The sequence below is a fragment of the Ailuropoda melanoleuca genome, chromosome 10, assembly GCF_002007445.2.
Source record: "Ailuropoda melanoleuca isolate Jingjing chromosome 10, ASM200744v2, whole genome shotgun sequence".
Classification (NCBI taxonomy): Eukaryota; Metazoa; Chordata; class Mammalia; order Carnivora; family Ursidae; genus Ailuropoda; species Ailuropoda melanoleuca.
Genome location: NC_048227.1, coordinates 14,923,769 through 14,941,088, shown reverse-complemented (window position 1 = coordinate 14,941,088; position 17,320 = coordinate 14,923,769). Strand labels below are relative to the sequence as shown.

Sequence of the window (17,320 nt, the reverse complement as noted above, 5' to 3'; positions counted from 1 at the left end):
ACATGCAGCAGATTTCTATATATTGATTTTGTATCCTGTAATTGTACTGAGTTCATTTATTATTAGTTCAGTTTTTTGGTAGCGTCTTTAGAGTTTTCTATACGTATATCATGTCATCTGCAAATAGTGACAGTTTTACCACTTTCTTTCCAATTTGGCTGCCTTCTGTTTCTTTTCTTGCCTAATTGCTCTGGCAAGGACTTCCAATACTATGTTGACTAAAAGGGGCAAGAGTGGCATCTTTGTCTTGGCCTGATCTAATAGGAAAAGGTTTCAGCTATTCATTGTTCAGTATGGTGTTAGCTGATGGTTTGTCATATATGGCCTTTACACATTGAGGTGTGTTTTCTCGAAACCCAGTTTGTTGAGAGTTTTTATCATAAATTGTTGAATTTTGGAAAGTTCTTCGTCTGCATCTATTGAGGTGATCGTATTTTAGGAAAATTTACTTTCAAATATTCAATGTATTTTTGAGGTCAGAGGAGATCGGTGATACGGTATATGTTGATAAGGAAACATTTGAAATATTTTCAATAAACTAATGAATTTGGATTATTTGACTTAGGTAAAAGCATTTTAAAAATGTCAGCTGCTTCTCAGACTCATATTTGCTCTAATGCAAGAGTTGGGATGGTTTATGAAAGAAAAGAGGTACTATCCTATTTATCCTTCAAAATCATTGACCTTGAAATAGATACATTTCTCACAAATATTCATAAAAATATTTTATCACTTCCTAGGTGTTCCAGTTACTGACTGATCTGAAAGAGCAACGGAAAGAAAGTGGAAAGAACAAACACAGTTCTGGGCAACAGAACTTGAATACTATCACCTATGAAGTAAGCCTATGCTTCTGGAAGGTCTACCCAAACTACCATTGAGGGGGATTGGTTTATTCTGCAAATGACTAGCCATCAAATCATGACTACGTCTTACTTTGGGAGTGATTTGAGTAGTTTTACTGTAACCCAGTTTTATTCTGATTATACAAGTGGAAGGAGTTTGGCCACTGGTGAGGGTTAGCCAGTGATAAACTTGGAGGGAATAATCAAAAGACTGCCCTCAATTCTAACACCATTTGCATGTCAGGGATCCCTAGGACCACCCTTGGATTCAGTAATTCACTGGAAGTACTCAACTCACTGAAAGCTATTGTATTCAGTTGTAATTTATTACATGAAAAGGATACAGGTTAAAATCGGCCATGGGAAAAAGCATATGGGGAGAAATTCCATTTAGGAGAAATTCTAGCTCAGAGCTTCTGTTGTCCTCTAATGTGGAGTTAGAACATGTTTCTCCCTTGAAAATTGGTGTGTGATAATACATACGTATTATTGTCAGCCAGGGAAGCTCAGCTAAACTTCGGTGTCCCAAATTTTTATTTGGGCTCCATCATATAGATGTGATTGAGGATTGATTTGTTCATCTCAGCCTCTAGGTACACTGATACTGCATGACCCAAAGCCCCTACTCTAAGTCACATTTTTTAAAGACTATTCAGTATGACCTAAGGCCTCCAGACAAAGATACTCCTATTGAGTATAACACTCCCAGGGTCTAGAGATTGCCTCCTAGGAGCTGAGGGCAAAGGCCGAACTATCTCTTTGGGCAAAGCCAAATTCTTTATTACACAAAAAGTAATGTTTTTTATTGTAAAAAACTTACAAAGTACCAAAAAGTATAAAGAAGAAAGCAAAAGTAATTTACAATTTTAACATCTAGTTGACATTTTGCTATTTTCTCCCAACCTTATGCTTTATCCTTAAAAAAGTTTAAGCCATTGTATTTGTTTTATGTGATGTTTTATTTTGTATCTGTCATTTTAATTTATGTTTTCTGCTACTTCCTTTCACATCTGATTTGTCTCTACAAAGGATATAGTTTTAATTATCTTTGTCTTTCCAAAGACACAATTAAACCTGGATTAAGTTACTATAATCCCTTTTAAGGAAATTAAGGGGTGTTTAGCACTTTGTCAACATTCCTCCCTATCCAGTTTTGTTCATCTAATCATGTGTTTAAAATCCTATCATTCAGGGGCGCCTGGGTAGATCAGTCGGTTAAGCATCTCACTCTTGATTTTGGCTCAGGTTATGATCTCAAGATCATGAGGTTGAGCCCCACATCTGGCTCCACGCTGAGTGTGGAGCCTGCTGAAGATTCTTTCTCCCTCTCCCTCTGCCTTCTCTGCCCCCAGCTTGTGCATACCTGTGCTCTCTCTCAAAAAAAAAAATCTCTCATTCATTTCTACACTCATGTTCTTTTATGTTATACCATTCATCTCTTTCAAAAAAGAAAATGAAATGTTTGTTGGTAATTAGTTTTATAGCCAAATTAGTTTAAACTCACTGCAACTCTATTACATATTTGTTAAGTTCTTGCTTTTAATTGATGGGTCCTTAAGGAAAGTTATTGTGGTGTTAAATGTTTTGAGATGTTTTATGCCTGAGAATATATTTCTAGTGTTCTTAATGTGCATGGCACCTCATCTGAACATGGAGTTCTTGGGTTCAGCTTTCTTTCTGCAAGGCTCTATAGGTATTACTTAGCCTGCTAGTGTTTGTTGTTACAGAGCAGCCTGAGACCAACCTGATTTTTGCACTTGGGAGAGACGCTTCCCTGAGATGCTTGAGGTTACTGTTTACTTTTCAGGGTTGAAGTTCACGTTATGTCTAGGTGGGGTTCCCTCTTTGAGAAAAAGTAAAAGCCTTTTATTTTGAGATAATTATAGTCTTACAGAAGAGTTATAAAGATGGTGCTGAGAGTACCCATATGCCCTTCCCTTAGTTTTCCCTGATGTTAACATCTTATATAACCATGGCACAATTATCAAAACTAAGAAAATTACACAAAGATTTTATTCAAATTTTCTGTTTTTCCATTAATGTTCTTTTTCTGTTCAAGGATACTATTTTGTATTTAGTTACCATGTCTCCTTAATATCCTCCAGTCTGGTAATGGGTTCTTAGTCTTTCCTCATCTTCCATGCATGACCTTGATACTTCTGAAGAGTAATGGTCAAGTATTTGTAGAATGTCCCTCCATTTTGGTTTGCCTGATGTTTTCTTGTGAACAGACTGGAGTTATGGCTTTTGGGGAAAAATGCCACAAATGGGATGTGCCCTTCTCATTGCATAGTATAGGATACATGATATCAGTGTCTTCTTACTGATGCTGTGAATTTGTTTACTTGGTTAAGGTGGTATCTGCCTGGTTTCTCCACTGTAAAGTTACTGATTTTCCATTTCCACTTTGTATTAGTTAGATAGGATTCACCACATCCAGCCCATTCAAGGGGGTGGGGATTAGGCTTCACTTCTTGAAGGGAAGGAGATCAAAGAATTTGAGGACATATATTAAAACCATCACAGTAATTAATAAATATTTTGGGGAAGATGCTTTGAGACTATGCAAATATCCCACTTAAAGCTTTTGCCCATTAGTTTTAGTATTCACTGGTATGTCTTTTCTGCAGTAATTATTACTATGGTTCAGTTGCCTAATGGTGATTTATTTCCCTCATTCCCTCCACATTTAACACAGAATTCTTCTGTAAGAAACACTTGTTCCTTCTCATCCTTTTATTTACTTATATCCATATGGACTGGCGACTATTTTATTCTTTGGGTTCCCTGTTTTTATTTTTTCTTTTCTTTTGTTTTTTTGAGTTTTCAAACTTCTGTTAATCCATGTTTATTTCCTTTTTTAATTTAAATTCAATAGTTAACATATAATGTAATATTGGTTTCAGAGGTACAGGTCTGTGATTCATTAGTCTTATAGAATACCCCGTGCTCATTATATCACATGCCCTCCTTAATGTCCATCACCCAGTTACCCCATCCCTCCACCCATCTCCCCTCCAGCAACCCTCAGTTTGTTTCCTGTGATTAAGAGTCTCTTATAGTTTGTCTCCCTGTCTGGTTTCGTTTCGTTTTATTTTTTCCTCTCTTCTGCTATGATCCTCTTTTTTGTTTCTTGAATTCTACATATCAGTGAGATCATATGATAATTGTCTTTCTCTGATTGACTTATTTCATTTAGCATCATACCCTCTAGTTCCATCCACGTTGTTGCAAATGGCAAGATTTCATTTTTTTTGATGGCTGAGTAATTTCCATTGTGTGTATATATATCACTAAAAGAATTGTTTGAAATATAACACAATTATCAGATTGAGCTTTTTCTTTTTCTTTTTTTTTTTTTTAGATCGGAAAAGCTTTCTTCTAGAATGTCATTCATTATTCTTCCTCTTCTAGTCACTGGTTTTCTTTTTGAGGAATTCCCATTCTATGAAGACTGACTCTTCTGAAGGCATTTGTTTTATAGAAGATTTTTTTTTTTTTAAGATTTATTAGAGAGGGGCATGCACATGGGGGAGGGGTGCAAAAGGGGAGGGAGAGGGACAAGCAGGAGCCGTATGCAGGGCTTGATCCCATGACCCTGAGATCATGACCTGAGCTGAAATCAAGAGTCAGATGCTCAGCTGACTGAGCCACACAGATGCCCTTTCATAGAAGATTTTTGAAAGAAAATTTTAGAATACTAAATTATAGCTATTGTCTTCCCTTTTTCTCATTCAGGTTTTTTGTCTTATGCTTACTTTTTCTTTCTTTTTTGGGGGTAGACGTTAAAATACATATCAAAAACACCGTGCAGGCACCAGAGTCCTGAGATTGTTAGAGAATTTCTCACAGCAATGAAAAGCCACAAGTTGACCAAGTAAGTAAAAAAAAATTTTTATTTTTAATTTAAATTCAATTTAGTTAGCATTTAGTGTATTATTAGTTTCAGGGGTAGAATTTAGTGATTCATCAGTTGCATGTAACAGCCAGTGCTCATTACATCAAGTGCCCTCCTTAATGACCATCACCCAGTTACCCCATCCCACCACCCCTCTCCCCTCCAGGAACCCTCAGTTTGTTTCCTATAGTTAAGAGTCTTATGATTTATCTCTGATTTCATCTTATTTTGGTTTTTCATCCCTTCCCTATGTTCATCTGTTTTGTTTCTTAAATTCCACATAGAAGTGAAATCATATGGATTTGTCTTTCTCTGACTTATGTCACTTAGCATAATACCCTCTGGTTCCATCCATGTCATTGCAAATGGCAAGATTTCATTCTTTTTGAAGGCTGAGTAATAGTCCATTTTGTGTGTGTGTGTGCGTGTGTGTGTGTACCACACCTTTATTCATTCGTCTGTCGATGGACAGCTAGGCTCTTTCCGTATTTTGGCTATTGTGGACATTGCTGCTCTAAACATTGGGGTGCATGTGCCCTTTCAAATCACTGTAGTAAAAATTTTAAGTTGGAAAAGCTTGTGACACATAATGAAAAAGATAGTTTACAAAAACCATCCTCAGTAATAGTGTATTTCTTTTTTGTTGGGTTTTGAATGATAATTAACACACGGTGCTCTTTTAAAGTAGGATCATGGTATTGTGCATGAGACAACTGAGACTTAGACACAAGGATCCTTCTAGAGCCAGAAACAGAATTTAATGGGATTTTTTAATCTTAAAATCTTTCTGGATTTTTTTTTGAGTCCCAGTTCTGTGACCTGCCCCGTAACCCCTTTACAGCACTCAGGGCAAATTTGTTGAAAATAGGGTTCACAAATTAAAGTGCTCTTTATAAAATTGACCAATTAAGTCATTTGAAATTTGTGTTTACTCGGGGCAAAAATGGCTTGATAATATTTGTCTTCTTTAGAGCTCGATTACTTTTCCTGGTGACCTTCTTGAATAAATTAAGCTTGTAGGAATTAAAAACATCATTAAGAATTAGATTAAGAGGGATGCCTGGGTGACTCAGTCGGTTAAGTGTCTGCCTCTGACTCAGGTCATGATCCCAGGGTCCCGGGATCGAGCCCCACATTTGGCTCCCTGCTCAGTGGGAAGCCTGCTTCTCCCTCTCCCTCCGCTGCTCCTGCTGCTTGTGGTCTCTGTCAAATAAATAAAATCTTTTTTAAAAAATTAGATTAAGAGTTTACATGAGAAGAACACTAGCTCTTGTCTTTTAGAGTTGATACAGAGCTGATAAATCTCAAAAGCTTCTGTCATTCATTGAGGATAATTAATAATTTTCTTTTGAAGGATACATTGGTGTTATTTCAGACACACAGCTGATACACTATCAATAAACTAAGTGTACTTCTCTTGCCTCTCTTGTCCAAATGAACTTTGAAGGGAAACATCTTTCGTGTGTGTGTGTATTTTACTTTTTTACTTTGGTAAATTTTGTCATCTTAACTGCTTTTAAGTGTATAATTCATTAGTGTTAAATATATTCACATGTTGTGCAACTAAGTTTTTAATCTTGCAAAACTGAAACTCTATACCAATTAAACAACTTCCATTTCCCCCTAACCCCAGCGCCTGGCAGCCACCATTCTGTCTTTTGTTTGTATGAATTTGTCTACTCTAGATACTAAGTGCAATCATATAGTATGTCTTTTTTTAAAATATTGAATATTTAATATTTTTAAAATTAAAATAATTATTTTTTGTTTTACCATTTAAGTCATTTTTAAGTGTGCGGTTCATGAGGTACATTCACATTGTTGTACAACCATCACTGCCATACACCCACAGAACATTTTTCATCTTGCAAAACTGAAACTTTGCACTTACTAAATAATGACTCTCCACATTCCCTACCTTCTGTAGAGCCCCTGGTGACCACCAGTCTGCTTTCTCTCATGAACTCTGAGTACCTCTTTTTAGGGGATCATGCAGTATTTGTCCTTTTGTGAGTGGCTAATTTCATTTACCATAATGTCTTCAGGTTTCATCCCTGTTGTAGCATGTGTCAAATTTGCCTTCCTTTTGAACACTGCATGATATTTTATGTATTCATATATCTGTTGATGTATACCTACGTGGTTTTCACCTTTTAGTTATTGTGCGTAATGATGCTGCTATGAACATGTGTGTACAAATATCTTTGAGACTCATCAGAAGTCAGATTGCTATTTTAACTTTTTGCAAAACTGCCATACTGATTTCCTTAGTGGCTACACCATTACTTACCCCCAAGCAGTGCATGAGGGTTCCAGTTTCTCCACATCCTTGTCAACACTTGTCTTCTGTTTTTTTGGTAATAGCCATCTTAATAGGTGTGAAGCATTATCATTGTGGTTTTGTTTTGCATTTGTTTCCTGATGTCAGTCATCTTTGTCCAAAAATTTGTCCAGATTTTGAAGTCCAAATGTGTATTTCTCATTTCTTATTTGTGCCTTTGTGTCATATCTAAGAAATCATTGTCAAATCCAAAGTCATTAAGCTTTTCCACTATGTTTTTTTTGAGAGTTTTATACTTTTATGTCTTACGTTTAGATGTTAGATCCATTTTGAATTAATTTTTGTGTGTGGTGTAAAATAAGGATTCACCTTCATTCTTTTACATGTAGATATGCCATTTTCCCACCACAATTTGTTGAAAAGATTGTACTTACCCATTGAATAATCTTGGCACCCTTGTCAAAAATCATTTGACTATACATGTGAGAGTTTATTTCACACTCTGTTCCATTGGGCTACATGTCTGTCTTTACTGTAGTTTTATAGTAAGTTTTGAAATCAAGAAATGTGACATCTCCAACTGTATTCTTTTTCAAGATTATTTGGGTTATTTAGGGTCGCTTGGGATTTCTGTATGGTTTTTTTCTATTTCTGCAAAAAATGCTATTGGGATTTTGATAGGGATTACGTTCAATCTGTAGTTTGCTGTGGGTAAGTACGGCCATCTTAACAATGTTGTTTCGCAGTCCCCAAACGTGGGATGTCTTTCCATTTGTGTCTTCTTTAATTTCTTTCAGCAACATTTTATAGTCTTCAGTGTATGGTCTTTCACCTCCTTGGTTAAGTTTATTCCTAAGTATTTTATTTTTTTCAGTGCTATTGTAAATGGAATTGTTTTCTTAATTTCTTTTTCAGATTGTTAGTGATAGAAACACAGCTGGTTTTTGTGTGTTGATTTCGTATCCTGTAACTTTGCTGAAATTGTTTATCAGTTCTTACAGTTTTTTGTAGAATCTTTAGGTTTTCTTTTCTTTTTTTTTTTTTTTTTAATGATTTTTTATTATATTATGTTAGTCACCATACAGTACATCCCCGGTTTCCAATGAGAATCTTTAGGTTTTCTACCTGTAACATAACGTTGTCTGTGAACAGAGATAATTTTACTTCTTCTTTTTCAATTTGCGAGCTTTTGTTTCTTTTTCTCCTTTATTTATTTATTTATTTATTTATTTATTTATTTATTTATTTATTATTTATTATTTTTTTAAAAGATTTTATTTATTTGACAGAGAGAGACGGCGAGAGAGAGAACACAAGCAGGGGGAGTGGGAGAGGAAAAAGCAGGTGTAGTCAGTTGAGATCATTAGTTTAGTCTAAATGCTTTTTGACCATTACAACCTTTAATATTGATAAAACAGTCTTGAAGCACGTTGTGTTTACAATGAAAAGAGCAGTAGCTGAATCCTCACTGGTGTAGCTTTGTTGTCTGCCTCTAATACAATCTTTATGGTTAATGGTTTGTCGTGTTTGAAGTCGTTGGGGATGCCTGGCCTTTTTTGATAGCTGAAAATCATTTTAAGAAATGCACATAATCAAATGCTTCAAAAATTGGAAGATAGCTCTGAGAGTAGGCTAACTTCCATTGGAAGTGTTTCTGTAGAAAATGAGGGAAATGGAAGGTGAGAAGAGAGCATTTAAGTGTAGGAGAAGTGAGGTTTTGGCTGTTCTATACACACTGACTCAATCGTGATAGCCAACGCAGTGTTGTACAGATGGGTGAACTGAGGCTCAGATAAGTTATATATGTGCCTCAAATCACGCACAGAGTAAGGGGTAACCCAGTAGTGAATTCTTCCAGCTTACTCAAAGTTTCATGTTGTTTTTCTGAGAAAGTTGGTTAGTGTGTGTATCAAGATAGGGACCCAGCGGGCCCTTTGGTTGTCCATGCTTGGGTATTGAGAAGGAACTTTTTCTTCTGGGGAAGAGAACAGAGCTACTCTTTTCCAATATCCAGGCAAGAGAATTTTTCACTCCCAGAAATCTTAGAGTCAGTGTTGGACTCATATAAATATTTCTTTTAAAATGATTTATCATGTCATTAATATACAAGTAAATCATATGTATTGCAGAACAGTTCTGTTACTCCCAGAAATAACCTCATTCTGTCTTTTGTAATTAATCCCTTCCCCTGTGCCCAGTGCCTAGCAACTGATCTGTTTTCTTTTCCTATAGATTTTCCCTTTCCAGAAAATCATATAAATGGAATCATACAATATATAGCCTTTTGAGTATGTCTTCTTTCCATCTACGTACTGCATTTGTGATTTATCCACATTGTTATTTGTTCCTTGTTATTGCTGAGTAGTGTTCCACTATATGGATGTACTGCAGTTTGTTCATTCACTCATCAGTTGAAAGACATTGAGATGTTTCCAGCTTTTGGCAGTTATGCATAAAGCTACTGTAAGCACCTCATAAAGTTTTGTGTGAGAATAAGTTCAACTCTGTAAGAAATTGCCAACTCTTTTCTAAAGTGACTGCAGCATTTTGCATTCTCTCTGGCAATGTAAGAGAGTTCCACTTCATATCCTCACTGGTACTTGGTATTTTTAGTAATTTTTATTTTAGCTGTTACATTGGTTTGAAGGGGTATCTCATTATGGGTTTGTTTTTGTTTTTTGTGGGTTTTTTAAAGATTTATTTATTTATTTATTTATTCAGAGAGAGGGAGAGAGCCAGCATGCATGCAGGTGGAAGGTCTGAGGGAGAGAATCCCCAAGCAGACTCCCTACTGAGTGCAGAGCCTGACACAGGACTCAGTCTTCCCACCCATGAGATCACAACCTGAGCCAAAATCAAGAGTCAGACACTTAACTGACTGAGCCACCCAGGCATCCCTCATTTTGGTTTTAATTACATTTCCTTAATAATGAATAATGTGGAGCATTTTCTTATTCTTATTTTATCTTCTTGGGTGAAGTGTCTGTTTAAATATTTTGTCCATTATTTTATTGTTTTTTTAATTGCATAGATTTAAGAATTCTTTGTATATCCTGGATGTAAGTCCTTTGTTCAGTATGTAATTTGCAGATATTTTCTCCAGTTTGTGGTTTTTTTTGTTTGCTCTCTTTTTTAAAGATTTTATTTATTTGAGAGAGAGGAAGAGGGAGAGAAATCACGAGCAGGGGGAGAGGGTCCAAGGGAGAGGGAGAAGTAGCCTCCCCGCTGAGCAGGGAGCCTGAGGCAGGGCTTCTTCCCAGGACCCCAAGGTCATGATCTGAGCCAAAGGCCCAACTGACTGAGCCACCCAGGTGCCCCTGTCTTTTCATTCTCTTAACACTTTCTCAGAGCAGAAGGTTTTGATGGAGTCAAATTTATCTTTTCTTTTTTGTCTTCTGCATCCTGCCTTTAATGTTTTTTGTAAAAATTCTGCCATATCCAGGGTTAACAAAGATTTTTCTTTTATATTTTCCTCTAGAAGTAATCCATTTTGCGTTGGTCTTGAGGGTATGTTGTGAGATAAGGGTTGAGATTCAGAGTGTGTGTGTGTGCGTGTGTGTGCGTGTGTGTGTGTGTGTGTGTGTGTGTGTGTGTGTGTGTAGATTTCAAAGTGTTTAAGTACCATTTGTTGAAAAGACCATCCTTTCTTTGTTGAATTGCCTTTGCTGTTTTTAAGAAATCTGTTGATTCTGTTACTTCATTCTGTATTGTTCCTTTGATCTATGTGTCTGTTTTTCTGTCAGTACCACACTGTCTTGGTCACTGCAGCTTTGTGTAGTAAGTGTGAAATCAAATAGTAAAAGTTCTTCAATTTTGTTCTTTTTCAAAATTGTTTTGGTGTTTCTAGTTTGGTTTTCCTAGTTCCTTTGCCTTTTTATATAAAATTTTTTAAAGATCTATTTATTTTAGAGGAAGAGAGCAAGAGTGAGTGGGGCAGGGAAAGGGCAGAGGGAGAGAATCTCCAGCACACTCCCTGCTGAGCAAGGAGCCCGATGTGGGGTCAGTCCCACACTCCGAGATTATGACCTGAGCCAAAACCAAGAGTTGGACACTTAACTGACCGAGCCACCCAGGCATCCCTTACTATAAATTTTTTAATCAGCATCTAGAACAGATCCTGGGGTTTGGGATTTCATTACATCAGTTTTTTGGGGAAAATTAGATATCAGTATCAATATCTAATCCATGGAAACAGTGTATCTCTCCACTTATTTAGGACTTAAATTTCTTTCATCACTGTTTCTGTAGTTCAGCATACAGGTTCTGCATAACTTATTAGATTTAAACCTGTGAATTTAATAATTTTTGGTACTCTTGGAAATAGCACTGATTTCCTGATGTTTATTGCTAATGTAGAGAAATACAGCTGATTTGTCTATATTGATCCAATGCTGTACAGCCTTGCTAAATCCATTTACTAATACCAGGAGCTTTTTTTAGTATGGTCTTTGTGATTTTTCTAAGTGGACAGTGATGGTATTTGTGAATTCAGAATGTTAAAAGTTTTTTCAGATCTTTTTGCCTTTATTTCTTTTCCCTGTCTCATGTTCTGGCTACGACCATAATGTTACTGTATCATGTTCAGTAGGAGTGGTAAGAGCAGACATCTTTACCTTGTTCCTGATGTTAGGGGAAGAAGGCTTTCAGTTAATTTACCAGTAAGTATGTTGGCGTAGGTTTTTCATGGACGCCTTTTACCAGTTTTAGGAAGTTTGCCAAGATTTTTATCATGACTGGATGTTGATTATGTCAGTTGCTTTTTCTTTGTCTCTTGAGGCGTTCATATGGTTCTTGTTCCTTTAGTCTTTAAAAATGTATCTTTTTGGGGCACCTGGCTGACTTAGTTGGTGGAGCATGCAGCACTTAATCTCGGGATCGTGAGTTCAAGCCTCATATTGTGTGTAGAGATTACTTACAAAAATGTAATCTGAAAAAAATGTTTCTTTTTGCTTTTTGGCTATATCTTTTTGTGTATTTTGCTTAGTGGTAGCAATCTGCACACCTAATCATTTACAGTCCAGATAGAGTTAATATTTTACCACTAAGTAAAATATATATAAGTCCCTTAACTTCTCCCTTTTATGTTGTAGTCGTCATATTTATTACATCTGTATCATTGAAAATAGTATCTAGTGGTGTTTTAACTTTTACTTTATATACTTTTACATATTTTAAAGATTAGGAGGATAAAAATAGTTTTTTATGTTTACCCAGATTTTTACCACTCATTTTGCTCTTTTTTTTTTTAAGATTTTACTTACTTATTTATTTATTTATTTATTTATTTATTTGACAGGGGGTTGGGGCAGAGGGAGAGGGAGAAGCAGGCTCCCTATTGAGCAGAGAGCCTGACGCAGGACTCGATCCCAGGACCCTGGGATCACGACCCGAGCGGAAGGCAGATGCTTAACTGACTGAGCCACCCAGGTGCCCCTCGCTCTTTCTGAAGTTCCATGTTTACTTCTTATCATTTACTTTAGCCTGAAAAACTTTCATTAGCATTTCTTTTAGAACAGGTCTGCTGGATACAAATTTTCTTTCAACTGAGAATGTTATTTTCTTTCATTCCTGAAGGACAGTGTCATAAATTGATTGGTCTTTTCTTTCAGCACTCTAAAGATGTTAGTTACTTCAGTGTCTTCTAACTGCCATGGTTTCTGTTGAGTAATCTGGTCATGCAGTGTATAATGTGTTATTTTCTTGTAGCTGCTTTTGGTGTTTTTTCTTCTCTCTGGTCTTCAAAAGTCTGATTGTGATTTTTTTTTTCAGTTTATCTTTGCTGAGCTTCTTGATTATGTAAATTTTTGTCTCTTAATAAATTTGTGAAGCTTTGGACCATTATTTTGAAATTTTTTCTGCCTCAGTCTCTTTCTCTTTTCTTTCTGGAACTCCAAAGATAACTATTAGAACTTTAAAAGTAGTTCTATAGATCCCCAAGGGTCTGTTCTTTTTTTTTTTTCTTTAAGATTTTATTTATTTATTTGACAGAGATAGAGACAGCCAGCAAGAGAGGGAACACAAGCAGGGGGAGTGGGAGAGGAAGAAGCAGGCTCATAGTAGAGGAGCCTGATGTGGGGCTTGATCCCATAACGCCGGGATCACGCCCTGAGCCAAAGGCAGACGCTTAACCGCTGTGCCACCCAGGCGCCCCTCTTTTTTTTTTTTTTTTTCAGACAAATTTTTTATTAACATTTCCCAAACAATCTGTATGGTTGTCACTCTTAGTTCCTTAACTGGAACATGTTGGACCCTGTTGACACGAGAAGCTTTGGATAATGAAACACAAGTAGGGGATCAGGAGCTGGGGAAAGGAGTGGGAAGAAAGAAAATGATGCATCACTTTTCCTCTAGATCTCCCTTTTTTTTTTTTTTTAAGATTTATTTATTTGTTTGAAAGGGGCTCAGGGCAGAGGGAGAGAATCTTTCAAGCAGACTCTCTGCTGAGCGTGGAGCCCGATGTGGGGCTTGATCCTGCAGCCCATGAGACCATGACCAGAGCCAAAACCAAGAGTCGGACAGTGAACTGACTGAACCACAAGGCACTCCTTTTCTAGATCTACTTTGATTGTCACATGCAATTTCAGCTGGATGGCACCTTGTCACATGACTGTGTTCTTCCAATCCATGGCTCCTCTGTAGGCTGTTCATCAGTAAAGACCACAGAGCAGTCCTGTTTTGTGGAACCTTCTGCAGTGATAGAAATATTCCTCTGGTCTGTCCTGTACAGTAGCTTCTAGCCACATGCAGCTGTGGATCATTTGAAATGTGACTCGTGCAAAGGAGGAACTGCATTTTTAGTTTAATTTAGTTATTATTTTTAAAGATTTTATTTATTTGCTAGAGAGAGTGTGCGCACGCATGCCCACACAAGCAGGGGAAGCAGCAGGCAGAGGGAGAAGCAGGTTCCCCGCTAAGCAAGAAGCCGGATGTGGGACGTGATCCCAGGTCCCCAGAATCATGACCTGAGCTGAAGGCAGAGGCTTAACCGACTGAGCCATCTAGGCATCCCAGTGTTATCTTGTTTTAATTTGCATTTTACTGATAACATAAAATGCCAAGCATCTTTTCACATGCTTCTTTGCCATCTATATATCTTTTTTTTTTTTTTTAAGATTTTATTTGAGAGAGAGGGCATGAGCTTGCGCAGGGAGGGGCAGAGGGACAGGCAGACTCCCTGCTGAGTGGGAAGCCCCATGCGGGGCTGGATCCCAGGACCCCGAGATCATGACCTGAGCTGAAGTCAGACTTTTAACCAACTGAACCCCCCCCCCAGGTGCCCCTGTATATCTTCTTTGATGAGGTGTTTGTTTAGGTCTTTTGGCCATTTTTTTTTTTTTAAAGATTTTATTTATTTATTTGACAGAGATAGAGACAGCCAGTGAGAGAGGGAACACAAGCAGGGGGAGTGGGAGAGGAAGAAGCAGGCTCGTAGCAGAGGAGCCTGATGTGGGGCTCGATCCCATAACGCCGGGATCACGCCCTGAGCTTCAAAGGCAGACGCTTAACGGCTGTGCCACCCAGGGGCCCCTTGGCCATTTTTTAATTGGGTTGTTTTCTTATTGTTTTAAGAATTTGTTGTATATTTGGGATAACAGTCCTTTATCCTGTGTCTTTTTTTTTTTTTTTTAAGATTTTATTTATTTATTTGACAGAGATAGAGACAGCCAGCGAGAGAGGGAACACAAGCAGGGGGAGTGGGAGAGGAAGAAGCAGGCTCATAGCAGAGGAGCCTGATGTGGGGCTCGATCCCGTAACGCCGGGATCGCGCCCTGAGCCGAAGGCAGACGCTTAACCGCTGTGCCACCCAGGCGCCCCTATCCTGTGTCTTTCATAAATATTTTCTCCTAGTCTGTGGTTTTCTCATTTTCTTGATGTCATGTTTCACAAAGCAGATGTTTTTAATTTTAATGAAGTCCAGTCTATCAGTTAATTTTTTCATGGATTGTGCCTTCGGTATTGTAGCAGAAAAGTCACCACCAAGCTCAGGATTGTCTCGGTTTTCTCCTGTATTACCTTCTAGGAGTGTTTATAGTTTTGCATTTTATGTTTAGGTCTAGTTGTCTAGACAGTTGTTTTCTAGGTGGTAGAGAGGTGGATTCCTGGTTCTTCCCACTCTGCCATTTTCCCTGAATCCTCTCTGTTAATTTTTTTCCTTTCCCTGCCCCTCTTTGTTGTTCAAACAAGATGATTTCTACTGATCTGTCTATAAATTCACACTTTTGTTTGTCATCTCCGTTTTGTTAGTAAGGCCAGCCAGTGAATTTTTTATTTCATACATTATGATTTTAGTTCTAAAATTTCCATTTGTTTATTATTTATAATTTCTGTCTCTTTCCTGAGAACTTACATTATTCTACTCATTTCAAGAATATGTTATAATAGCTACTTTAATGTCTTTGGTGTTTCCAACATATGGGTTATTGTAGGCTTGGAATCTGTTGATTATCTTTTCCCTGGAGAATGAGTTGTATTTTCTTTCTTTCCATTGAGGTAATTTTAAATTATATCTTGGACCTTTTGAATATTATATTGTTTGGACTTGATCCTGTTAAAAGCCTCTGCTTAATGTGGCCTTTTTTTTGGTTTCTTTTAGCAGTCAGTCAACCCAGTTAGGTTCATACCTCAAGTCTGTTGCCTTCCATGGGCAAGGATTTCTTTTTTTTTTAAAAGATTTTATTTATTTATTTGACAGAGAGAGAGAAACAGCCAGCAAGTGAGGAACACAAGCAGGGGGAGTGGGAGAGGAAGCAGGCTCCCAGCAGAGGAGCCTGATGTGGGGTTCGATCCCAGGACTCTGGGATCATGCCCTGAGCCAAAGGCAGACGCTTAACGACTGAGCCACCCAGGCGCCCCCAGTTTCATTTTTAAAACCTTTAGTCTGCAGTTTTGGATCTTTTTGCAAATGAGCCTGGAGTGGTGGTTTAACTTGTTCACTTCTCATTGTGTTTGCTGTGCTGAGTCTGTTGGGTTTTTGTTGTTTTCGGGCTGTTCTGCACATGAATAGCTCAAGCTGAACCTAGGGTTTGTGCTGACTGATGCTCAAATATAGGGGACTCTCCTTCTCTAGCCCACCTCTCTGGTGTTGCCCCTGTACTCTTTGACTCACTTGAGTCCCCTCTTTTGGTTCTCTGGCCATAAGTACTGGATTTCTTCACAGGTACTGGGTTTAGCTGCCCACACGTAGGGTTGTTACTGGTGCCCCCCTTAGGGCAAAGCAAGAAGAGATAAGGAGGAAAAGGGGGAAAAAGATATTACTTGGCACTCTGGACCACAGAGACTCTCGTCATGGCTACACTCACTGCCAGGGCTCCCGGGGGAGCTGCCCTTGAGCAGAGTTTCATCTAGATTTCTAGGTCTCAGGGGCCCCTTTCCCCAGTCTTCTGGCTGGAAAGATGGAATTTCGGTTGGAGTTTTATCTGCGTGTTGGAACTACCGCCATAGCTCTGCTGCGGCCTGAGGATCAGGGCTGTGAGAGATAAGAGAAAACAAAGCAAAAGAAGCTCACATCCATCCCTCCACACTAACTGGTTCTTCAAGTTTATTTCCCTCTGCACTCCACCTACTTTTGTATTCTTTTCAGAGTCCTCAGGTTATTCCTTTTGTATTTAGTCCTGGGGGGGGTTGTTGTTATTACAATCAGCAGAAAGATTGGCTTTAGTGGTCTCACTCTCATCTTAAGGACAACACAAGTCCTGATAGTTGGTTTTTAAGATCTCTTCTCAGTATTTGTCTGGTCTGTATTACTTCCCAATCTTTACATTTTTTTCTGCTACAAATATGCACCTGGCTACCATTGGAGAAACCCACAAAATGGGGTATTTGGCTGGTTCAGTCAGTAGAGCATGAGACTCTTGATCTTGGGGTTGTGGGTGCAAGCCCCACGTTGGGCATAGAGTTGAATAAAAAAAAAAAAAAAAGAAAGAAACCCACAAATGAGAATTGTCCTGCAAGCTGATTCATGACTGGCCATAATCTATGTAAATTTAAAGCAGATTGTAATATTCAGAGAAATTCATTTTTTCCATTTGTGATCCTAAATTTGAGGATTTGTACGTTTCTTTGTGACTTTTTGGTGCCTGTTTTTCATTGTGGTTGATTTCTGGGGCAGATCATGCGCCAGGGTTTTTATATAGGTTGTCAGTGACAGCTGGAAGCAAAAGCTGCAGGCAGTGTTGTTCTACAAACAACCAGTAGAGGGGGCCGGCAGGCTGCTTTCTCTGTAGAGGCCTGGCTCCTCTGAGGCGTTGCAAACCATTGCAACCCATTGGCTTTCCTTGGCCTCACTACCTATGACCC

At 38.0% G+C, this 17,320-nt stretch overlaps 1 protein-coding gene across 6 annotated transcripts in view; it reads left to right on the top strand.

Moving 5' to 3' along the window:
* Positions 1-17,320, top strand: part of CRCP (CGRP receptor component) — a 45,578-nt gene that overhangs the window by 13,999 nt on the left and 14,259 nt on the right. For 5 of the 6 annotated variants that reach the window (XM_011233035.3, XM_011233037.3, XM_034670047.1 and 2 more), the window contains exons 3-4: positions 741-839; positions 4,628-4,722. In XM_011233035.3, the coding sequence (XP_011231337.1) occupies positions 741-839; positions 4,628-4,722 (194 nt within the window). The remainder of the gene's footprint in view (positions 1-740; positions 840-4,627; positions 4,723-17,320) is intronic. The other variant, XM_034670048.1, reaches the window with a different exon arrangement.